At 51.9% G+C, this 24,715-nt stretch overlaps 1 protein-coding gene across 4 annotated transcripts in view; it reads left to right on the forward strand.

Annotated features, from left to right (window-relative positions):
* The window catches only part of STARD9 (StAR related lipid transfer domain containing 9), a 102,934-nt gene that overhangs the window by 59,553 nt on the left and 18,666 nt on the right, over positions 1 to 24,715 (forward strand). For 3 of the 4 annotated variants that reach the window (XM_037502308.2, XM_037502312.1, XM_037502309.2), the window contains exons 16-23: positions 492 to 671; positions 4,051 to 4,102; positions 4,699 to 4,836; positions 5,515 to 5,597; positions 5,716 to 5,819; positions 10,672 to 10,862; positions 11,335 to 11,806; positions 14,491 to 24,636. In XM_037502308.2, coding sequence (XP_037358205.1) covers positions 492 to 671; positions 4,051 to 4,102; positions 4,699 to 4,836; positions 5,515 to 5,597; positions 5,716 to 5,819; positions 10,672 to 10,862; positions 11,335 to 11,806; positions 14,491 to 24,636 — 11,366 coding nt within the window. The remainder of the gene's footprint in view (positions 1 to 491; positions 672 to 4,050; positions 4,103 to 4,698; positions 4,837 to 5,514; positions 5,598 to 5,715; positions 5,820 to 10,671; positions 10,863 to 11,334; positions 11,807 to 14,490; positions 24,637 to 24,715) is intronic. The other variant, XM_037502311.2, reaches the window with a different exon arrangement.

The raw sequence follows: 24,715 nt of genomic DNA on the forward strand, positions 1-24,715 counted from the left end.
ATTGAGACATTTTCTATTTATGAAAATCACACTTGTTTATTGAAGGACACTTAGAAAACACAGAGAGCTCACAGAGGAGGTGCAAAGACTTTGTGTGGGCTTTGAATAGTACTAGTGAGGGAAGTGAGAAAGTAATGCCGCAAGGGTCTCCCTGGTGGTGCAGGGCTTAAGTCTCAGTGCTATCAAGCTATCTCCAGCCACTGCGGCCTGAGTTAGCTCCCATTCCAGGGAGCTATCCACATGCCAGAGCAGACCTCTCCTGTGTCCCACTGCTCCCCTCAGCAGTGTATTTCAATCAGCCTGTTCTGTTCCCCACTCTGTCTCTGGTGAATCCTCTCACCCCCTGAACCTTTGACCTACACCCCAGTTCTTATATGCATAAATAAATCTTAAAAAGAAAGTAATGCCATGAGGAAGCAGGCCAAAATGACTACTATCTTTTAATATGCTCCTCATACTAAGCATCTGAGACCACCTCCCCATCTCTGCAGATCGAGCAGCTGACTAAAGACTGGACCCGGAAGTGGAATGATTGGAAGGCCCTCTTGGAGCAGTACAGAGTGGACATCAACAGGAGGAGGGCCGGGGTGGTCATCGACTCCAGCCTGCCACACCTCATGGCCTTGGAGGATGATGTGCTAAGCACAGGTGTTGTGCTCTATCACCTTAAGGTAAGCAGGCCCTCTTTCTGAGCCACTGGCCCCAGAAGCCAAGGAGTTTTTAAAAAGTCAAGGGCAGCAGACACGTGTCTATGAACTGAGACAGATGGCAGAGAGCTGCCTGCAATTTCGCTCTCAGGAAACTGGGTTAGTCAACCAACTGTGATCTGTTTTACTTTTGTATGAATAGAGAAGGCTACTGGAAAGCGGAACAATCATTTATTCTTCACATGCTACTTCTGTTGCTCTTATATAACTTTTATTCTTGTTGCATTAATTTCCTCATTTTAAAAGTAAGAATGATACGGCTTACATTCCTTTTCTGGCTTCCTCAAGTAACAGGGCTGCAGTCACAGGGTGAAATCATAACCTCAGGATCCCACCGGTTCTTCTGAGCGCTCAGACTCAGGCTGCTCACTAATGACCCTCAGAGGCTAAAGGAGCAATCAAAAGATCTGCAACAGTTTCCCCCCCATATATCCCCATTTAATTCAACCCCCAAGTCAGTGAAAAATGCACCTCTTACTTCTCTACTGGATTTACCTGGGAAAGATGGAAGATCAGAGAAAGATATACAGGAAGCCTGAAGACAGCACAAGGGAGAGCCCCAGAGTTGAAGAAAGATTGTGGCTCTTTGTCACATGGTTCTTTGTCACCTGAGGCCATGTCCTTATTTGTGAATGAAGCAGTTTGTGAGTGGGTGACCATGGTAGACCGCAGCTTCTTCTATCCTGTCCTCCTCAAATATGTTTGGCCCTCTGGGGGGGGACAGCCCCCTGTGAATGGCAGAACTTACCACGTGGCCACAATCCCATTGTTCATTGAAATTCCAGCCTTCATTCTCATACTGGCCCCAGCTGACATTTTTTTTTTTAAAAAAAGATTTATTGGGTACAGTCAGAAGTGCGGGAGGGTGAGAGAATTCACCAGAGCCAGAGAGGGTTGCAGAGCAGGCAGAAGGACTGAAGTACACTGCTGAGGGGAGCAGCGGGCAGCAGGAGAGGTCTGCGCGCCATGTGGGACCCTCCTCCAGTGGTCGGGGAGCAGCCGGGGATCGAACTGGCGCTGCAGAGGCTGTGGGCAGCTTCGCAACCCAGCGCTCAACTGCTGCGCCATCGGGGAGGCCCCCAGTTGACATTTAAAAGGAACAAAGCACTTATGGGGGGTATGAAATGCTGCTGTGACCCCTGCAAGAATGAACCCCTAATGCTGCAGCCATGGGCATGAGTCATTAGCTTGTCATGTTTAGAAAGTCTGTGTTCTCTAGATCAGCCCTCAGGGAAATTGTCAGAGATTGAGCCTTTCAGAGAGTGAAAATAGTTTATTTTCTGACACACAGAGCATAAATTATCTCAGTGAAAATGCCTCAGGCATATGTGACTGCTGCCTTAACAACAGACCTAAATAGCAAGAGTCTGTACATCCTTCTGTTAGAACCACTGGGAGAGGCTGGGGTTCAGAAAGAGGCCAGATCCATGGTAATGTTCCATGTTGGAGTAGAACCACTTTGCTGTGCTGGTTGATTGTGGAAAGAGCAGATGAAGCTAGAGGATGGTAGAGCTCCTTGTTAGCCGCAGAGTGAAAGGATGAGACTCTTAGACTGAATTGTAGATGTAAAGACAAATGCCAACCTCATCTGAGGGAGCCCCTCTTTTCATCGCTGAATCAGTGCGCACTGAGGGCGGTGCTCCCGCTGTGGTACATTTCCTGTGAACCTGGGCATGAGGTTTCAGTTTCCTTCTAACCGTGCATTTCTGCATTTTATGAATCCATCTGCCACCGCTTTGTTTGTTTAGATCCTGGTTTAGGTAATAGTGTTATAAGAATCACCCAGGATTCTCTGTTTTTTTTTGCATTTGCTTTGCTAACTTGGTTATAGACCTGGAACCAGTCCCTGGCAGTTTCTTGGGAGCTGTTCTCCTCGGTCACCTAAGGGAAGCACGTTGGGTGGACATGGGTAAGGGGGGAGGTGGAGCACAGGTGGCTGATGTCCTGGGCTTCACCCTCACAGTTGCCTTCGTGCCAGCAAGCTCCCTCAAAAGGAGGCATAGGGGGAAGCAAGCTCAGGAGGTAGCTTAGTCCTTATTACTTTTTGGGTAGTTCTGCCCTGCAGATCTAGAAGTTGTGACGTGCTATGGACTTTTCATCCTTTGGGAACAAATGTGCCTCATCATCGGGGCTGATCCTGATCCATAGCGAGGGTATTGAACCCTAGCCCATGACTCTTGTTTGCAGTGTTTGTGGAGCTAGCTTGGCTCCAGCCGCCCTCAGGGACAGAGCAGGAAGGAGGGCTCTGGCTGGCTGTGCATGGAGGGCCACAGTGAGGCCCACACCTTGTTCTTGACTTTAAGGAGTCTTCCTTCTCAGGAGCTGCTTAGGGGGAGCTACAGGGGCCTCCCTCCTTCTGGCTACTGTCAGGGTTGTCTAGTGGGGACCTCTGGGGCTACTTTTTAAATCATCAGTTACTAGGGAGGTGGTATGTGAGATAGGAAAAGCATAGGCTCAGAACCCAGGGGACCTGAATCTAGCCAAGAGTTCCCCCGTAGTGTGTGGCTTCCTTGGGCAGCTTGTCCTTCGTGGACTTCAGATTCCTCATCTATAAAAGGGGGGATAGTAAATTACCTGAATTTGGGGTTGTTGACAGATTAAGTAAGAGATGCCTATAGAGAATTGAGCGCAACATCTATAGGGAATGGTTATTAAATAAGTGACCAGTGCACATCTGAATTTCAGCGCCTCTGTTGCTGTGTCGCTGTCGCTGTCTTCCTTGACCTTTGTGGTCTTAAGCAGAATTGTCATAAACCAAGGGCCAGTGGCCTCATCTGCTACTAACCCAGTGATTCATTATACTAACTCCGGCTCCCCCTCCTCTCTTGTACTCTCTTCCAGTCCCTTTTGATTCTAGATGTGCTTTTCTCCTATTTGTGCTTCCCCCTTCTTAGAATCTGGTGTCAGTTAAACTTCATCTGCGGACCAAGAAGGTAAAAAGCCTGTGCCTCTTCTTCATTAACATGTGTCTCTGAGACCGATTTGACCAAACTTGGACACATTAGCCTGAGCCCCTTGGGTGCCCACATCCTCAGACTGGACAACCTCTGACCAAGAGCCATGCCTCTTCCCTAACTTCAGGCTGTGGGACAGGAAGGAGTTCGCAGCATTTGTTGCAGGGCTGGTGCTGCCTTGTCATATTGTTTGTCCCTGCTCTCAGGGACTTCCTGGGCTGCAGAGTGAGTGGGTAGAGCGGTCAGAACAGCCTGGACCCAAGTTGACAAGTGGTGTGGGCAGGTCTGGGAGCAGGGTGGGAGATGGTGATAACACCCAAATAGGTAGACTCCCCTTGATGCTCTGTTGCTTTGTGTTTTCACTAAAACAGCTTTGGTTTTTCCTTTAGGAGGGGACCACAAAAATAGGAAGGATTGACTCAGACCAGGAACAGGATATTGGTAAGTGACAGGACATGTGGGTCTGACACTCTGTGGCAGATATTGATGCCTGACAGGTTTCTTCAGAGGAATCTGAGAGACAGGAATCTTTGAAGCATCGAGGGGCCCCTCCTCTTTTTTTTTTTTAAAGATTTATTTATACAAGAGCTGGGGCACAGGCCAGAGGCGCAGGAGGGTGAGAGAATTCACTAGAGACAGAGCGGGGAGCAGAACAGGCAAGACTGACTGAAATACACTGCTGAGGGGAGCAGCGGGCGAGGCAGGAGAGGTTTGCCGCGCCATGTGGGTAGCTCCCTGGCCGTCCGGGAATCGAGCCCATGCTGCAGAGACTGTGGACAGCTTCACAACGCTGTGCTCAACCCGCTGCACAACCAGGGAGGCCCCGCACCTCCTCTTTTGTGGTGAGGTTCTGGGTCTGGGGCAGGGTTGAAGAGATCCACTCTGGGCTGGGGCGAGATCCAGGGTGGTGGAAGGTGGTGACTCCTCTTTTACTGTCATGGTGTGAGATCTTCCAGATGTGGATTCTGCTCTCGTAGGATGGAGGAGGGTGTTTCCTTTCATGTGCCCGTGCCCATGTGACCCCTACCTCTTTCTAGTCCTGCAGGGGCAGTGGATCGAGAGAGACCATTGCACTATCACCAGCGCCTGTGGGGTAGTGGTTCTGCAGCCTGTGCAGGGAGCCCGCTGCACAGTCAATGGCCGGGAGGTCACTGCCTCCTGTCGTCTGACCCAAGGTAGACGAGTCCACAGTCCCTTTTGTGCCAAGATGTGATAGACCAGCTGCGGTCTCGTGGCCACACCTAGAGAGCACAGTGAAGCAAGTTTATGGATGGTGCATCAGCCTCCCCCAGAGATCTGAAAATTTCCTAATATGATATCCTCTCATAAACACAAATCCTTCCTATAAACAAAAACTCCAATTCCAGGGCCCCAGAGTGGAGAATAACTCTGAAATTTCTAACTGTGTTTGTTAGCTCTGTGTCCTTGGGAGTGGCCCACCTCAATTTCCTCATCTGTAAAATGGGAGTAGTAAGAGGGTTGTTACGAGGAGTGAATAAAGTCCTCCAGGTAATGTTCTTAACATTGTTACCGGCGCTTAGTAAAGAGTATCACTATTATGACTGTTACCCATCTATCCAATTTCGTCTGTCCTTTGAGGCTGTGCTCAGATTCCCCCACTTCCATAAAGCAGTTCCTGACTGCCCCACCTGGAATTCACCTTGCTTTCCCTTGGAGTACCAGAGTTTGTCCTGTTCATGTCACTCATTCAATGTATAGACTACGTGCTACCCAATGACTACTCAGCTACACTGGCAGCTTGTTGAGGGCAGTGCTTCGTCTTGCAGAACAGTGTCCTGCATGTAGTATTCTTAAATGTAAGCAGTTACCTGACTTCTGTCTCTGGGCCACAGGAGCTGTTATAACCTTGGGGAAAGCACAGAAGTTCCGATTCAACCACCCAGCAGAGGCCGCTGTCCTGCGGGAGAGAAGGCAGGTTAGCACCGTGCTTTCCAGTCGACTCCCAGCGTATTCACTTGTCCTTTGTGCGGGAGGAGGTTGAACTGTCTGTTTCTGTGGAGGTGAAATCACTGTGATTTCCTCCCCATGCCCAGGCTGGAGCGGCTGTAGGTAACAGTGGCTCTTTGGAATGGCTGGACTTGGACAGAGATATCGCTGCCTGCCAGTTCGGTCTGTGCCCTTCACTTTGGAAGGAAAGGTAAGAAACAGCTGCTACTCATTCTGCAGTGCAACCTGCTGGTTTTGCTTCGGAGTTCATTACAACATGGGGTAGGCAGGAGATGAGTGTGCAGCCACGGGCTGAATGAGGCCTGGTCTGAACTGAGAGTCCCATGTGGGCAGATAACTTGAAGATGCTGAGTTGCTGCTTGCCTTTAGTTGTCAGGGAAGTAGTCCTGGCCTTCATTCATTTCCTCTTTGGTCTTGCGACTCTCTTCATCACTGAAAGAAGTATGTGGTTTAAGTTTTCCGTGGCCACTTTGCTTTATCATTAAGATGCAAATGTGATATGTTTGTAGATCTCTTTGACACTCCTTCAGAACATACCTCCTTGGTTCCCCCCTTCCATTCTGGTCTGCTGTGTGTGAGTTCATGGTGTGTGTCATGTAGCTTCCAAGTCTATGATGGCTTCCTCTTAGGTAGTGTGGGACTGAGAATCTTTTTTGCTCACAACCAAGACTCCAGAAATGCAAAAGAGGGGCAAGAACTCCAGGAACGATATCTTGGCGTTCTACCCCCTCATACCCACTTCACCTATAATCGGTGTATAAAGCATGGAGTCAAAGTTTCATATGGGACTAGTGGCAACTGCTTTTCTTTCTCAGTCATTCTTTATCCATTTCCACATGGAACCTCCCCAGATGTAGGTGTCATGCAGGTTTGACACTGGGAACAGTGTTATCCTTCTGTTCCCATCAGCCAAAGTCTGCCTTGAGGACGTCCTATAGAAAATGTCAGCAGGGGACTTGGTGCCTGTGAGACCACTGGTGTCATAAAGCTTATCGGGGAGGGCCAAGAAGGCCCTGGGTGCCTTGATTCCTTCAGCTGGCTCGAGCTGCTTTTTCCTCCAACCAGGAACATTTGGTGGCAGCTGAAGTCAGTGAGTCTGATGTCGGCAGTGAGGGACTTTGGGTACAGGAGCAGAGATTCCCAGATGCAGGGGGCAAGCTCAGCAGGCAGGTCTTCCTGGGGGTGGCTAAGGGCCCCAGGGACAAGGTGCCTGAGTCTAGGGGAGAGTGATCGCAATGTTGAATGATTGAGGGCTGTGTGGGGTGATGGACGAGGTGGGACGGATGCAGGGTGGCGCGTATCAAGGCCAAGGCAGATTTGAGTGAGGCCCAAGGCTGGACCTCTTGTCTGTCAGAGTGGTCCTCCCTTTGTAGTGAAGTCATGAAAGGAGAACTTGTTCTCAGTGAGGTTTCCATTGGAAAGATGCACTGAAGACCGATGTTTCCCAGATTTCAGGGTTTGTAGAGAACGGCCGTGCAACGTGGAGTCATGGCTATGGAAGCGGAGTGGCTGACGCTGCCTCTCAGCCTGGCTCTATAACAGAAAACTGTGTGACGGTAGCAGGTTACTGAGTCTCGGAGGCTGTTGGCTCACCTCTGAGGGGAGATACTACCTCTGGCCCCGACAGAGGCCAAGTACCTGCAACAAGCTGCCCAGGAAGCCTCCTCTGTTTTGCTTTCCTGTCCCCCCTCTCACCCCTGCTGGCCCATCCACCCCAGAGAACATGTGTCTTCCCCTGCTTTTTCAGACTCTCAAGCCCCATCGGCATGGAGGTGACCTTTCATTCTCACCAAGAATGCCCCTTTTCCATTCAGCGAGGGCAGAGGGTTAGCAAACCAGGGCCTTGTCCACCTGCTGCCCCCACTCTCTAGTACCAGCTTCGGGAGCTTATGGGCTGGACTGGTCCTGCCCAGCTTCCGTAGCCAGCCTCGGTGTGCCAGCCCCTGGTGGAGGTGGGCTGGTGCGAGGCCCCAGCCTGTGATTGGGCAGAGGGACCAGCACAAGAACCCATGAGAGGAGAGAAAAGTGCACGTTGTCAGCTGGGCTTCCATCTGGGTTTGTGCCTGTGTCTCCATGAGAGTCTCTCATCTGCTCTTGGGTGGGGCCAAAGCCTCCCCTTGTCTGAGGCGTTTTTCCCCTCTTTTTTTTTCCTCTTTGAAGGAGGACTTGTGGGAAGCCTGCAAAGCTGGAGCTGACTCAGGGCCAGGAGAAAGGAGCAGTTTGCCTCCTATTCCCCTTGCAGCAGTGATCTGGGTCAGAGAGGAATTTATCCTTGAAAGCTGTGGCCTTTTCCTAATTGGAATTTGGGGGCTTAATCTTAAGTGCCTAGAGCCGGGAAGGCCCTGTCACAGCTGTCACCGCAATGCTGCCTTAGTGAGTAGACGCTGCTGCATTCTGCTGCAGCAGCTGCCAGACCTTTAGGTGGCAGGGAGGGGGAGGGCGCCATGGAGCCCTGGAAGCAGGTGACCAGGCAGCAGCCAGGGGATGCTGGAGCCTCCCCGGATGAAGGGCAGTCATCTGATACAGACTGAGGTCCTTGGCTGGCAGGTAACTGAAGATTTGCCCTTGGTAATCTACCCAGTCAGGTCGCACAAGGTTGGTATTTTCTCTTTCACCTGCTTTTTGGAAACTTGACTGATGTTCTCAACCGAGGGGCCATTTTCAGTGTGACGGTGTGTGACATCCTGGGCGAATGTGCTGCATCTGTCGTGGACGTTCTTGCAGGTCCCGGGCTGCTTTGAAGGAAACTAAATCAGGTCTGCAGAAGCCGACTGGCTGCCACTTTCCTAGGGGAAGGGTAGAGGGAGCTCTCTTCTAGGGAGAAGCAAACTGTAAATCTGAGCATTGAGAGACAAGAGGAGAGAGCCGAATCCTCTCGGGGATTCAGAGTAAAGGTCCCATCGGCGACCCTTGCAGCCCCTTGCAGCTGATGATCTGGATCGTAGCTGGGTTTGTCTAACACCCTCCGATGGGCTTGTGTTTGAAATTCAGTCATTCCTGTGGTAGGATGAGATTTGGAGCTGTAGTGCAGGCCTGACACATCAATATATGTGCAAAGTATTTCCCATTAACTGCTTTTTCTGTTTTGCATTAACTGGTTTTAAATTCCAGGTGCTCTTTCTACCCTTTTACCTCACATGTGACATCGGGTGCCTTGGCACGCTCCACTGTGTTTTGGGCCTTTTTACCCACAGCAGTCTTGCCCGTCCTAATCTTCGCAACTACTGCACATGGGTCCTCACAGCCGCCTCTGGGCGACGAGACGGTCACTGTGTCAGCCCCCACCCATCTGTTCCTCCCCCGCCATCTGCTCGTCACTGTCCTCCTAGGCTGCATTAAGAAATCTTAATTTCTTCTAAGCTAGACAGCAAACTTTCTGTAAAGGACCAGCGAGTATTTTATTCTTCATGGGCCACGCTGTCTCTGCCTCAACTATTCAGCTTTGCCAGGGTGGCACAAAAGCAGCCTAGATAAACATATGCCAATGCATGGGAATGGTGTGTTCAAAAACAAAAGAAGTTTTATCCACAGAAGCAGGCAGTGGACCAAATTTAGTCCAAGGCTCTATAGTGTATGGCTCTGCTTTGCTGCCCACTGTGACTTCATTCTGCTCTACAGAATGGTTGCTCTCCTAAGTAGCGTGAGCCCTTAGAGTGCCCCACTCATGCTGTCTGAGCTCTGGTTCTAGTGTCAAGTCATTTTTTAAAAATATTTATTTATTTATGCATACAAGAGCTGGGGTACAGGCCAGAGGTGTGGAGGATGAGAGGATTTACCAGAGACAGAGTGGGGAGCAGAACAGGCAGATTGACTGAAGTACACTGCTGAGGGGAGCAGCAGGCGAGTCAGGAGAGGTCTGCCGCACCATGTGGGTTGTTCCCTGGCTGGCCGGGAGATTGAACTCATGCTGCAGAGGCTACAGACAGTTTCATAGGTTGTGTCTTAACCCCTTGCGCCACAAGGGAGGCCCCTCTAGTGTCAAGTCATTAAATGAGCCTTTGCAAGCCTGAGAGGCAAGCATCCTAGGCCTGGATTGAGAGCTGAGGGGTGACTAACAGAGGCTGAGTTCAGGCTCTTTTCTTCAATCTTAACCCTTCCCAGTCACATCTCTACCAACACTGCCTGGCCTGGAGGGGTGTTGGGCCCATGCCCTTGGCTCCTTTAGAAACCCAACTGACAGGGACAGAGATCCCCAACATCTGAGATCTTTGCATAGAACACCACACGTGACCAGGGAAAGGCTTGGCATGCAGGTGGAACTGGCGGTCTTTAGAGGAAGTCTCTGATGTGTCTCTGGTCACAGAGGAACCTGGTGCAGATTAAGCATGACTTCAGTCTAGACTTCTTTTTGAACTTTGCATTATGGAAATTCTAAGTACTATACAAATGATCACTCATGGCTAATCTTGTTTCACTTATATCCTCACCTCCCTGTCTCCTCTCCACTCAGTCTAAACAAACCCCAGGGAGCTTCACTGATAAAGCCTTCAGCATATTGCTCTGAAAGACATGACCTGCTCCCGGTCTCATTCTCTGGGTTCCTCCTCTGCATCTCCTGCCACTAGCACAGGTGTGGTGCGTGTGTCAAATCTCTCCCCTGGACTGACCGCCTCTTGCTACCCAACCAGGCAGACTTTCTGTTCCAGGGACTCGGAGGTGCAGTTATAATCTCTTGAGAGTCTCTGTTCTGCTCTATTCCCAGCAGATACCTTTTTATTCTTTTTTAGAGGGCAGAGTTTCTTCATTGTGCTAAAATGTTTTGGTTTTTAAGAACCAACTGCTTGACTTTCCTTAACCAAAGTGATTTTGTTTCTGCTAAACCACAGCTCCAAGAATATGCCAGTCTAAGGACCCTTCTCCCCTCCTGCACTGTGACATCATGAGCTGCCTGTGACACCGTGCCTTTGTGCCCCAGGTTGCCAGAAGTCCAAGGCCCTCAGCCCTTATTGAATTGAGTGCTCTCTTGGGCACTTAGGGTGCCACTGGTTTGCCCTGAGCTGGCCTTGCAATCCCCCCAGGTAACCCCAGCCCCTTTGTGACAGGAGAGTGCTGGAGGAGCAGAGTGACAAGGATCACCGACTGCCCAAGGCTAGAGAACCAGCCCACAGAGGCCAGATTCAACAGCCACAGTGTTCTGTGGGGGAGCCGAGGCAGCGAATCCTAGCAGGACAGATTAGAGCCAAGCAGGACCTGGAGTGGGACCACACGCGCGCCAGCCAGCTGATTCCCAACAGTAGGTGCCACTGCGCACGGCGCTGCTTCACTTTCTCATCGCTCTGTGTGCGCTTCCCCAGCCTTCTGTATTCTCTCCGTTGTTTTCTTTGTGATATGGTGGAATCTTTAGTATTAGGTGTTCTCTCTCCACTTTTAGAGACCAGGGACTCTTACAAGGGACCAGAAGCAAGAATAAGGAAACTACCTTCCTCTCTGCCCTCAGAGTGATGGATCTTCCCGCCCACCTCTCGCGCGCATTCTAGTCATGCTTTGCCCCCTGCCGTCGTGTAAGCCCACAGCTGTGCTGAGGCCTGGGGACTTCATCCCCTGACCCCCATGGGAAGAGGGGCCTGAGCCCTCATCCTGCCACATCACCTTGGCCAACATTTCAGTCCATACAGGTTCAGCCATGACTAGGGGTGTCTGAGCCCAGGCAGCCACGGGCGGGGGCAGGGGGATAGACTTCCTCTCAGAGTGTTTTTGGTTCCCAGACCAGCAGTGGCTGCTCAGAGAAGAGACCTGGCCAGCCAGCTCGCCGCGGCAGCAACAGCAAGACCGTGTAGCAGAGAAAGAACTTGCGGCCTCCGGGCCAACCGATGCTCGGCTTCCAATAGGACCTGAGACTCAACCACCCCCACCAGCCCGAAGCCCGAAGCGGCCGGGGCAGCCACCACTCCTGCGGAGACGCGCTCTTCGGGCAGCAGAGCGGAAGGTCCAGCGAAAAAAGATCTCTTTCAAGCTAGAGAGAATCATCAGGAAGCAGAGGCTGCTGGAGGCTCGGAAGAGACTGGAGCAGCTCCAAGCGTGGTGCTGGCTCCAGGATGACCACACCCAAGGACCCCCACACCAGGCTCCACACGCTGACTGCAAGGGCCCTGAACCTCACTGTAGCAGTGAATGGACAAGTTGTAGCTCTTTGAGCTTCCGGAGGCTCTGCAGTCAGTACTGGCACCAACTACACAGGTACAGCCCGCAGCGGTTGTCTGTCCTGGAAGCACTTGGCTGAGCTCTATAGCTTTGCCGCCCAGGCTGTGTTCTTGACTCGCCGGTGCCTGTTCCCTCAATCTGTGAAATGCAAAGATGTTTATTCCTCCCTTCCTTATCATTTTTCTCCTCTGTGCTGCTTTTTCTGTAATTGATATCTTCTAAGACTTCTCCTGCTCTGAGTTGCGGCTTGTGCTGTTTTGGTGATATCTTCGAAGTGAGAATCTAGCCTTATTTTTCATCTGCTTCTTAGACTCTGGCTGTCTCCCTGTGTCTCCTTGCATATGTCCTGCCACCTCCTCCATCTCATCAAGCCTCAGACCAGACCCTCTCCCCACACGCTCCCTCCTTGTCCCTGCCCGCCTGGCATACCCCCTCAAGTGGGCTTCCTGACCCGGAGGCCCAACTGGTGAGCAAGTGGAACACTATCTTTCTAATTCCCAGGTTCAGTTTGGTATCTTCTTATTTCTTTTCTCCTTTCCTCCTTATATTCAGTCAAAGTAAGGATACGTTATTTCCCAGACTGCTTGGAACAGGGACTGTGTCTTTTGCCTTCTGTTTTTCATCCTACAGGCCCAGCTCAGGGCCTTGCCTGTAGTAGGTGCACAGTTAATATCTATTGGTATTATGGTTGCTCACCTCTTTAGTTTTCAGAGGGCTAGGCAGGATTTTTAGAAACTTTTATTATGAAAAAATTTCAGAACTACACAAAGGTGAGAAGCTAGTGTACCTGTCACCCTATTCAGCAGGTATCAAGATTTGCTGTGCTTGCATAATCTCTCCATCTTTTTCTTAAGTATTTTATTTTTTCTAAGATTTATTTGTTTATGCATGGAACTGGGATATAGGCCAGAGGTGCAGGGTGTGAGAGAATTCACCAGAGACAGAGTGGGGAATAGAACAGGCAGATTGACTGAAAGACACTGCTGAGGGGAGCAGCAGGTGAGTCAGGAGAGGTCTGCTGTGCCATGTGGGACCCCTCCCTGGCCGGGGATCAAACTCACGTTACAGTGCCTGGCAGTAGCTTGATAGCACTGACACTAACCCCTGCGCCACCAGGGAGGCCCTTTCTCACGTATTTTAAAGCAGCTTCTAGACATCACGTTATTTCAATCCTGTGTTAAGTATACACTTCCAAAAATAAGAACTTATAACCACACACTTCAGAAAATTAAGATTAGTTATTCATGATCTAAAAAGTTATGCTCTAAAACCTTGGACATATTTATATTTCCCTAATTGCCTCAAAAATATTTATACTTGTTCAAATTAATATCTACAATTTGTATGGTTAAGTCTTAATTCTTTTTGTTTTATTTCTTCATATTGTTACAGGGCAGGGAGAGGGGCAGCCCAAACCCCACAAACCTGCCTATTCTAAATGGGTTCTGCCATCCACCGCATCAACACAAAACATGTCACCTCCCCACAGGTCTCACCCACATCTGTGTCACCCCGTCCATGACCAAAAGGCAAGCGCAGTTTCTTCACGTGTCTCTAGGCTCCATGTGCCTCCGCCAGGTCTCCTGGCTCCATCCTGCTTCCTTCCTCAGTCTCCTCTGCAGCTTCTTCTCTCCCTGCTCAGCTCCACCCTCCCTTGGGTGGGGCAGGAAACCTGGAACCTCCCCCTTTCCTGGGGACCACCCTGTTACAATCCCCCCTTTTAATTTTTATTCCACCATATCTATGGTGGCACAGATCTCAGGGTATAGTCTTAGGAGACAGTCTTTTTTCAGGGTTACAATGTGTGTAAGAGAAGCAACAATTAGTCAGCAGCATTGTCCATGAATGTCCAGTATGACAGTTTTCCATTACTGGAAAATAGTCCATTATCCAAGCCAAAAGAAAAAAAAAATCTGGAGCATTAGCTAAAACAAGACAGCAAATATATGAACCTCCCCCTTTCCTGGGGACCACCCTGTTACAATATCATTGATTGGTTAAAGAAAATCAGCTCTCAACAATGTAGATATAGTCAGCCACTATGTAGACTTGTCTGTTTTAGTCCATATAGTGTCATTCATTGTTCCTCTGGTCCTCATATTGCCTATTTACTGAACATTTCCCCAGAAGGCACAGTTGAATTTCAGATCAAGTCCAACCCTTTTAGGCCTCCCTGGTGGCGCAAGGGGTTAAGACACAACCTGTGAAGCTATCCGCAGCCACTGCAGCACGAGTTCGATCCCCCACCAGGGAGCTACCCACAAGGTGCAGCAGACTTCTCTTGTTTCACCCGCTGCTCCCCTCAGCAGTGTACTTCAGTCAGTCTGCCTGTTCTGCTCCCCACTCTGTCTCTGGTGAATCCTCTCACCCCCCTGCCACACCTCTGGCCTGTACCCCAGTTCTTGTATGCATAAATAAATCTTAAAAAAGTTCAACCCTTTTAAAAGATAGCAAAATTGAGTAACAGAGTATAACTGAGAGTCAGGGTTATTATGGTCCATATAGCTTTTCTCTGACCATGAAGATTGGAAGGGACAATGGCATTGGCCTAGGTTTTCTTTTTTATTTAATTATATATATATATTTTTTACATCATTTTTCATTTTTGCACAATGTATGCCTTTTCATCTTGGTTATATTCCCCATACAATCCCACCCACCTTGTTTTGACTCTACTCGGACCTCTTACCTTTCTGAAGTGGTTTTCCTTCTGTCCACAGTGTTTACCTGAGTTGGAGTCCCTCCGCCACATTAACTCCTGTGCCTTACCCTGCTCATCAGACACCAGAGAAAATCTCTTCAGAAGAGCTCTTGCCCCAGGCTGTTTTTTACCCTCCAAGGACAGGGCATTTCAATAAGAATGCCCTCTGTTCCTCAGGCGAGGAGCAGCTCTGCATAGTCAGGGGAGCAGTGGGCAAGAAAGGAGCCACCACTCCAGTCACCTGCCTGACCGAGAGCTCTGAGTCGGCCAGCATCTTGGCAATGGAAAGAGCGGGTAAGCAGCCTCGCCGGATGGTGTCCCAGAGTTCAGCATTTCTGAACCGGCCAACTAACAAGCTAAAGGCAAGAGATGAGCAGGAGGCCCTCACTCCTACCACCCAGACCAGGAGGGCCAAGGGACTCACAGACTCTGGACACATACCAGCAGGGTGGCAGAAAGAAGGACACCTTGGGGCCCCCAAGACTGCTCAGGGAACTGGCTGCAGTTCTTACCATCCTCCCGGACCCAGACAGACAGCAGGGCGTGGACGGGCGGCCAAGACTGCCTGGGCGAATTCCAAAGCACCTTCTCTAAGCAGGGCATCAAAAAGGCAACAGACGGTGCAGGCAGCTAGGGTCAGAGACATTGCCAAAAAGTCCTCTCGTTTGCCTCGTGGCATTCCTTTGAGGAGAGGACACAGTCCAAAGGACCCAGACGCCACATCCTCACTTGCGGATTTCAGCCCAGGAGTGGACGATGTGGGAGAAAAAGATGGTGATTTATCTGATGCAGACAGCAGTTACTCAGCTGATTCTCTCTCGTGTGTTTGTGCCAAAGGCCTGACAGAGCCCCTGAAGCCAGGGGACCCCCCGGGGAAGAAGCAAGAGGAGCAGAAGCTCCCAGAGACAGAGAACACTGAAAGTGACGACAGTCAAATATCTGAGGATTCGCTGGCTGAGAAGGGGTACCAAAGCCCACAAGACAGCCCAAGGAGCAGTTATCTGACCAGTACCCAAGGCCACCTCAGGACCAGAGCACGAGCTTCTCTAAGGGACTTCATCACATCCTCAGAAAGGCGACCAGTCATCCAAACGCATCGGAGCTTTTCCCTAGATAGCCTGATAGACGCTGAGGAAGAACTGGGAGATCAGCAAGAAGAGTTTGTCTTTGGTCCTTCTGATGAGATGCCCACAGAGACTTTTTGGCGCCTGCAGACCCCCAGTCTGCCTGTAGTGGACCAGGAGGCAATTTACAAGTGTGGTCCCATCAGCCACAGAGCAGGAGCTAAGCTAGAAGCCACCTTGCCAAGGAACAGTTCATTTTACCTTGAGCCCCGGTCCTGCTGTGAGCAGCGTGAGTCGGAGGTGGAGGAAAACAATGAACGAGCCGGCAGTCTCCAGGCTGTGCAGTTTCCAAGAGGGAGTCCTCTGGTGTCCATGGATTCCTGGTTTTCCTGTGACTCCAAGTTCAACCCAAGTAGCCCCCCAGAAATAGTGGATTCTTTGTGTCCAAGTCCTGCTCTGCAGGAATTTCAGCATTCTGGTTGGGAGAGACCTGGATACTGGCTAGATAGGGAAGAACTAAAGACTTCAGGTGCAGAAGCAGTCCCGTCCCCAAGCTCTAAACAACCCCAGAGCGGTGCTGAGTTTCCCGGTTATGTAAGGGGTCTGTACACAGTGCCTGCTTCTGATACATCTAGGTTGTCACTCTGTCGGTCTCACAAGTTTCTTCAGCCAGAGGCTGATGGCACCTTTCAGGCCAGAGGCATCTGTGACACGGCCCAACAGGGCACCTCTGAGGCCTCCAACTGCTCTAGTGTATTAAGCATATTGGCTGCTTCTGCCACCTCATTCACTCATGTAGGCAGACCTCGTGAAAGAGACTGGGCTGTCCTTCAGCAGAAGTACCTCCTTGAACTGTCTCATCCTGTTTTGGAGGCTGAAGGAGAGCCCAGGCGAGCTTTCTCCTCCCTTGAGGAAGACTCAAGTTCCCTGACCCAAGCTTCCAGCAAAGGAGAAGACAACCTATTGCCTGGAATAACCAACAGTCTGGATTGCAACACTCCTATCCATCTACCCAAAATTAGGCGTTTAAGAGCAGAAAAAGAACAGGACAGTTTGAGTGTTGAGCTAGAAAGTACTACAGATTTCTTTACAACTAGCGAGAAAGAGGTGAGTTTCTGTGGGAATTATTCAGCAGACATAGAATCATTGGCTTCTGGAGCTCCAAGTGCACACTTTGTAGCAGAGAAGATAGTAAATCCCATGACAGAAGCTTGTGAAGTCCAAAAGAACTTGGACGAGTGTTCTCAGGGAAGCAGGAAACCTGAACCAATGACTTCTTCTGATGACTGTTTCTCCCTGAAGAACTCTGGTTACGGTGACATCACTGTTGCTGCTGAAGATGGCCGTTGGGCCCCAGGCTGGGCTCCTCTTGGGAAGAATGATGCAGGCCAGCCTGGACCATTAAGCCACAACAGCCACCAGCCCCTGAAGGAAGAGAAGGTGGACTGCCAGGAGAGCGCCAAGGAATCGGTAGGAGGACACACAGACGATGTCCTTGGCTCTTCATCAGGCCCAGAGCTGTACCTCCACTCAGCTCCCTGGAGCCCACCCCCCTCTTCCCTGCAGCCACCCGCCTTGGAAACATTCTATGTGACCAAAAGCCGCGATGCCCTGACAGAAACTGCCTTAGAGATCCCAGCTTGCAGAGAAGCCAGAGTGGCCTCCCCACCTCCCAGGGAAGCCTGGGGCATTGGTCACGACTATCAGCAACTCAGAAATGCTTATTTGAAGAATAATTTCCCAGGGCTCTTACAAAACCAGAATCCCAGTAGGGCCTCATCGCAGCAGATCACAGCAGAGGGGCCAGCTGATCCCAATGCCAAGGAAGTTAGCAGAGAAATGGGGAAATGTTCTGGAAATGTTAAAGAAGAAAGCCATAATTCCTTTTATTTTTTTGTTGCTCAGAACAGACAAGTTATCCCATCTACCATCACAAAAGGGTGTGAATTTGAAAATCAAGTTGGGATGTTAAATAAACACAGTCTTCCCGCATCCAAGGAGGAAGAAAAGGCCGCTATGCAGTCCCCTTGCAGTGTTTCTGCAGACAGTCCTGGATCTAGGAAGCCTCTCTTTCTTTGTGAATCTGAGGCAGGTGAGGAAGAAGAACAGGATCCAAATGCAATCCTGAGACACAACCAGGCCTTTGATAGGAACAAACAGTTTCCTTCTGGGACCAGCTCTGATTTCATCTCTAAGTCTGCTAATTTAGGCCATGACAAGCTAGGGGGAATGGCTGTTTCTTTGAAGCCCAGATCAGTACATCATAGAGTAAGTAGCCCAGAGACAATCACCCTGGATGAGCGTCCAGCCCACAAGGGTGAAGGCAAGAATGAAACCGGGCTTCTTGGAAAAGCTCTCCATCCCAAAGGTGGCTCAGAAGAGTTTACACTTCCAGGCACAGAGTCTGCATGTGAAAGATTGCAGTCAGTTGCATGCTCTCAGGAAAGAAATCCTAGTGATTATAAGGACCCTAGAAAATCACAAGAAACAGTTAGTCCCAAAGAAGAGCCTTCCAGAAAGAAACAGAATAATAGAGTCAATCATGACGATGAAATGGCTAGGTTAATTAGGAGTGTAATGCAGCTAGAAAATGACATCCTGGAAATTGAATCCAAGCAAAATAAGCAGCTGTGTGCTTCCCACACATCCAGACTCAGTAAGGAGTTTATGTCCCAGGACCAGGAGATAGCTGACTTTGTCCTGATGCCAGGCAGCTCTAGAAACGATTTGTCCTTCAGGGATCAACCATCTTCTACAGATGGCGTTACCTCCAGGGTTAGTGATGCCGGAGAGATGGGGATTAACAGTAGCATCGAAGAAGATTCCCAGGTCCAGAAAATGACCCCACGCTCCGTCAAGTCAAGGGAATGTGCAGGCGAAGCTGCATGTGTGAGAGACCACCCCCAGCCGGCTGTGTTCGACAGGCCCGCTGGGGACTCTGGTGGTCACCTGGGGACCTGTGCAGCTGGCAGAGAGCCCAGCGGCATTCCTTTTAAGGGAAGGAGAACAAAAGCATTGGCTCAAGCTCTGCCAGCGCAGCCCTGGCCCAAGAGGTCTTCTGAAAAGGAAGATGAGTTGCAGAATGCGTCAGCAAGCCCCAAGGGGCAGCCTTGTGGCTTCGGAAGTCCTGAGGAATTGGAAATGGCAGGTTTTTGGGAAAGCCAGGCTGCTGAACACATAATCAGGTCTGAGCAAGAGGATCCAGCCATTCAAGGCAGACTTGAAATGACCGTGCAGAGAGGAGGGAGCTCACAGGAGGCAAGCAAAATGGTCTCATCCACTCAGACTCTTGATAGTCAAAGCCAGAATGGTATCAGCACCCCTTTCAGCCTGGAGACTGCCCCATTGTACAGCTGTCCAGACTCTTCTTCGACTCCTCCTCGCCAAGACCTGAGCAGTACCTTGCCCTTGAGTTCTCCCAGGCTTCCAAGAAGCTATCTTCGTGCACCTGATCATATCGGAATCTCTTCAGTGGACTGTATGCTGGGACTGGATCCCAGGATGTTGAAAATTCTTAACAGCCCCTTGGTAACTGCTGCAGGACATCAGCACCAGGGTGGAGAGATCGGAAGCCACGGCCCGCGGGGAGATGTTAGCAGCAGCTCTTCAGTGGCATGCTCTGTTTGCTGTGAGTCTGCCATCTCCACAGCAGTGGGATCTCATGGTCAGTCTAGTGCACCAGAGAGTTCTCCCTGGGAGTCAGAGGGCTGGACATCAGCAAGCACTAGCTGCGAAGCCCAAGGGGCGAACCTCAAAAGCAGCTCAATGGGCTTGGAGTCCAGCATGTGTTCCACTTCCGAAGCTGAGGCAGCTGCACAAAGAGAGGCCAGTAAAACCAGTTCCCTGACCAGGGTCTCTAACCAGCTTGAAATGCAGGTCAGCTGCCCCTCAGAAGAGGGTAACCAAGGCAGGGAGGAGCAGCAAAAGGCAGAGGAGGCTGAGGACTTCAATCCTACCAGTGGTGCTTTCTTGGCACCCATGTCCCTGCCAAGTGTACCTAACCTGGAGCCCTCTGCTTATCATGCATGCACAGGCCCGGCTGTGTTGGAGGAGACACAGGCAAAGGCCCAAGAAAAGCAGTTTCAGGACTCTCTGGCTGGAGGCCCAGCCCTTCCTTACTATGAGACTTTGTTAGAACCTGAATGTTTTTCAGAGGTCCCTGGCAGGCCTCATAGTCCACAAGTGAACCAGTCAGTGTCACACAGGGCCAGGAGCAAGGGCGACGCAGAAGGATTTCATGTGACATCTCTCCCCACTGAACCAGGTCGTCTGTCAACTGATGACAGGAAAGTCCTTCAGGCCACACCTCTCTCTGCAGACAGCTTCCAACCTCTGCCCCACACTGAAGCTAACACTGTGCACTGGCATCCCTCACAGACTTCCTCACACGCTGTCCCTGCTCTAGGCAAAAGCCATCGTACTGGAGAACTGGGGCATTTCCAAGGTGTAAGTGAGCAGCTCACATGTCACTGTCCCTCTCCTGAAACCAAAGAGGAAAACAGAGCAGCAAGCAGAACACCATCCCCTGCTGGTCCTTTGAGCTCAGGCAGTCTTCCTTCAGCAGCAGCCGTAGAAGAGGGCAGGAAGGTAACACCAGAGAAAGCAGTGGCTGACAGATCTTCTCAGGCCCCTTCTGATGAGCCTGTGGTGATGCCACGTGGACATAGCCCGTTAGCTCTGTGGGAGACTGCAGAGTCCCCTGGCAGTCAGGAAAGCCGCCCAACATACCAAGCACCCAGAATTCTAGAAACCACATGTAGAAGTAGTTTAGGAAAAACAACCTATTTTGAAAGTCCAGTTGTGATCCATGATGAGAATTCTGCAAGTCTCTCAAGGCCTAACCAAGACCAGGTCCAATGTCTCGAGGCCTCTGCCAACTTAGAAGACAAGAAAGCAAACCCTACACAAGGTGCTGCCCTGCCTGCAGCCCTGAAAAGGATGGAACTAGAAGCTCCCTCGCCGCCCTATGTGAAATGGAAAAGGAGCGTTTGCTCTGGGCTGGCAGAAGCCTGCAGGACTGGCAGCAAACATCCCAGATCAAGTCCACTGCTAGATCAAGGACCTAGCCACGATCCTGGGGGAGTTAGGGAGGAGGCCCCCTACAGATGCCTGGAAGAAACTCTAGATTGTGTTGCCTGCTCGGGGAACAGTGGAGGCAGCAGGACTCTCAGCCCATCTAGAGGCCAAGAAGATGGCAGAACTCTTCCTTGTCAACAACCGGGAAGTCCTCAACCCACTGCTTCTCATGCCTGTCCCCCCTCTCCCTCCACCTTACTGTATTGTAGAGAGAGTGACCCAGGGAAGGGAATTTCTGAGGCAGCCCCACATACTTTCCACCCATCCCGCGTTGTACCTTCCAGGGCCTGTGGAATGGATGAGAGGGGAGAACACCATTCCAGGGAACCTGGCATCATCTTGGCGCATGGTCTTGAGCCCAAGGACCTTAGTGCAGAATTTGGGCAAGCAGATAGCAGCATTCTGGAACCCTCTGCTAATGCTGCTGTGCTATCTCAGGGTGAAGGCTGCAACTCACTTTTTGCCTCTGATGTGAGGACAAGTTCCCTCAGCCCCTCAGTTGCTGGTGGAAGCGCAGGGTCAGGAGAGGGTCCTGAGAAAAAGGTTTCTGAGATGAATGTCACTGCAAAGTGTGAGGCTGCCCCTTTCCCTGCAGGCAGGTCCTCTGAGCCACTGACGAAGTTTCAGGGCAGCTCCCTAGGTGGCCGGAATATCCAGTTGTCTCAAGCCGAACCAGAACCACCTGCAGCAACTGGGAGACCACACACCCTGAGTTCCAGTGAAGAGTCTCTTGTGGGTGAGCTGGTGGCAGAACCATACTATGGATATTTAGAAAATGCTCTTAGGTATCTTCTAGAAAAGCCACACCTTTCCACCAAGTCCAGGGGCCTCAGTGATATGGAACCTCAAACTAAGTTGACAGAACAGTTAAAACACATCTCTGGCCCCCAGGCTGACAGCCCCTGGGAGGAGGAAGAACAGCAGAGAGACCAGGCGTCAGTTGATGGCGCCCAAGACAGGAGTCCCCCACCTTCTGATGAAGGTGGTAGCGATGACTTCAGCAGCTCTCAGATTAGAGAGGTGGGCAGAGGGAAGGCAGCTACAGCCAAGCCCCCTGTGTCCAAGACGCTCTCATCAGGCATAGGAGATTTGGCCTCTGTGCTCTTTGAGCAAAGTAGACGGCCACAGCCTGCTGCCCACAGCCTTGGCCAGCCCCCTGGCAAGGCCCACAGACAATCACTTCCTGTGATCGCAATTTCCGCTGACCCCAAATATCTCTGGTCCTCTCCCAGACCACAGTTCTCCGTGGTCAGCTCCTCCCGGTCTCTTCAGGAACTGAACTTGAGTGTGGAGCCACCTTCCCCAACAGATGAGGAGATGCAAGAGCCTGAGAGATTGTGGCCACTGCATCCCAGGGACAGTGGCTCAGGCGGGTCAGCAGTGAGAACATCTGAGGACGCCGAGGGCCACAATCTGACAGCCTCATCTAACATGGACGATAGTGCTGCTGATCCCAGGCCCCCGCAGCCTGCCAGCCCTCCTTACCCAACTTCATCAACTCTCTCCTGCATGCCAACCCCCGACTTCATGACCCCGATTTCTCTGGAACAGATCCAGCAGGGAAAGCCAGAGAGACCGGGTGGCCAGACCAGGCCGGAGAAGCAGCCTTGCAAGGTGGAAAAAGGAATGTTGCACTTTGGCTCCAGTGACATCAATCCCTATGTCCTGCACAGGCGCCCGGAGGAGCCTGCGCGCATTGGCTGGAAGCAGTATGTCTTCGGCAGTGCGGTCGATGTCTCGTGCAGCCAGACGCCCCAGGGTCCTGTACCAGCGAAGGTGGCCCGGTGCTCCAGTGTGGACCAGGGCTTAGAAGAGCAGAACTCCCTGTTCTACTCTCGCCTCAGCACCTACGCCAATGCCCGGGGCCTGTCGAGCACATGCAGCAGCATTGACAATGCCCAAGGTTCACGGGAGTCCTGGGACGTATGGGGTTCCTCACTGGCCTTGGGGAACCCGTGCAACCTGGCTGGCCCCAGAGGAGCAGCGCCTGCTAAGGGTCCTGACAAGAAGGCCCAGCTCCTCGGCGCCCCTAGCGGAACAGGCTGTCTGGAGGGTGAGTCCCCCTTGGCTGAAGAAAGTGCTGCCGGGCCAGTAGATGAGATTATGCTGCTGTATCCATCAGAGGCGGGCAGCCCCGCGGGACAGGCCAGGATAAGCACCTTGGAGCAGGGCACGCAGACCCTGGGATGCAGGCTGCACTGGAGCTACAGCGATGTCTCTGCTCAGCTGGAGGCCGGCAAGGTGCCAGCCTCTGACCTGGCCTCTTGGACCAGCATGCGCAGCCTGTCTGTGCACCTCTCCCAGCTCCTTCACAGCACATCGGAGCTGCTTGGGAGTCTCTCCCAGCCCAGTGTGACCAAAAAGGAGCTGAATACCGAGAGGGAGATCCCTGGTGAGGCACCCCCTACCCTTATGATGGATGGCTGTACTCAGACCACCATGGATGAAGGCATCCAGACCAACCTGGCCCCACCACCTCTGCACCTCCTGACCCTGGAGGCCAACCCTCAGCAGGTCAATGTGGACCCCAAGGTGCTGGGCTCCGATGTCTCAAGCCCAAGCTGGCGAGAAAAGGAACATGCCCCAGAGATTCTTCAGAAGGGAGAGGCAGAAGAAACTGTGTGGAAAATGGCAGGGCCCCGCGATCTTCAGAAAGCAAGCCCCTCCTGCATGTCCCAGAGCCCTCCAGTATCCTTATTCCACTTGCGGTTTCAGAAAGCTCCCTATGGGCAGAACATCCCTTCTGTGAACCCCCAGGCTTCTCCGGATGCCTCCCTGCCTCCCAGCTCCCAGCCAGAGGACTCTTCCCACATGGCTATCCACAGCCCCAGCCCTCGTTCTCCTGGATTCTGCCCCAGTAATGTGGAGTCTACCGGGGAACCTAAGGTCCAGAAGGTGCTGGGCCCCTTGAGTGCCTTGTTGGTGGACAGGGCCTCCTCCCCAATCCTCACACTTAGTGCCAGTACCCAAGGGGCAGGGCTCCCCTCTGGCTCTTTGTCTCTCTCACCCCCCTCAGCTCATGCTCTTGAAGGCTCCCAGAAGCTTGTCTCCAACCCAGACCTTCCCCAGGATGCCCCCAGACCGCCAACGGATGATTCTCATCAAACTATTGATGAGTCGGGGGACTCCCAGAACGTGGAGGCTCTCCATGGAGAAGGCAAAAGTCCCTTAGAAAGGAGTGAGAGTAGGCCCTTCCTTGAGGTAAACCGCTCAGACAGCCCAGAACAGAGCCCCAAACTCCAAGTTCGATTCTTAGATCAGCTCCCTGAGCAGCTTCAGTCCAGGAATGCCACCTGTGTCCAAAGCCGACTGCCACCTCCACCACCGAGGAGCAGGAGTCAGAGGCTGGCCGATGGCTTTGTGCCCGAGGACATGGCTTTCCCTGAGTGTGGTCAGCTGGACAGTAGGGGGCCAAGTCGATGGCCAAACCGGACAGAAAACGGGAGTGAGACTTCTCCAGTGCAGCCACCACGCACGCAGGACCTTTCCTCTTCATGGGGAGGCCCCCAGCACCTCGGCCCCTGCCCTGTCTCTGAACTGACTGATACTGTGGGGCTCCCTGCAACCATCTTGGACACGACTGAGGCCTGCCAGTCTGAGGGGCTGCTGCGCACTAGTCTGCAGGCCTGCGCAGTCCCTGAGCCCCAGCACCACAGCCTGAGGGACCTTCCAGTGCACAACAAATTTAGTAATTGGTGTGGGTTTCAGGATGACTCTCCTGGGGGGTTGGATGTGAGGGACTTGCTGGGGACCAGATGTGATCTCAGCCCTGGAGAGCAGGGAGGGCTAAGGCCTCCACAACTACCTGACGATCCGAGCCTCGATCCTGAGTGCTCCCGGAGGGAGAAGGTCCCCCTGCAAGTTGGGGCCCAGAACTTCTCACTCAGCACAGAACTCACAGAAGCAAAACTGCACCATGGCTTTGGGGAGGCGGACGCCCTGCTGCAGGTGCTGCAGAGTGGGACGGGAGAGGCGTTTGCTGCTGACGAGCCTATGCTGTCCACCCGGGAGGCGCTCTCAGCCCGGTAAGAACCCCCGGCCCCGAGTGGGTGGGGTTGCGGTGGGATGAGGGGAAGGGGAACGTGAGAAGGCGAGAGGCTGCCT

This window comes from Talpa occidentalis, unplaced genomic scaffold (assembly GCF_014898055.3).
Source record: "Talpa occidentalis isolate TD23 unplaced genomic scaffold, MPIMG_talOcc4v2.1 talOcc4.11, whole genome shotgun sequence".
NCBI lineage: Eukaryota > Metazoa > Chordata > Mammalia > Eulipotyphla > Talpidae > Talpa > Talpa occidentalis.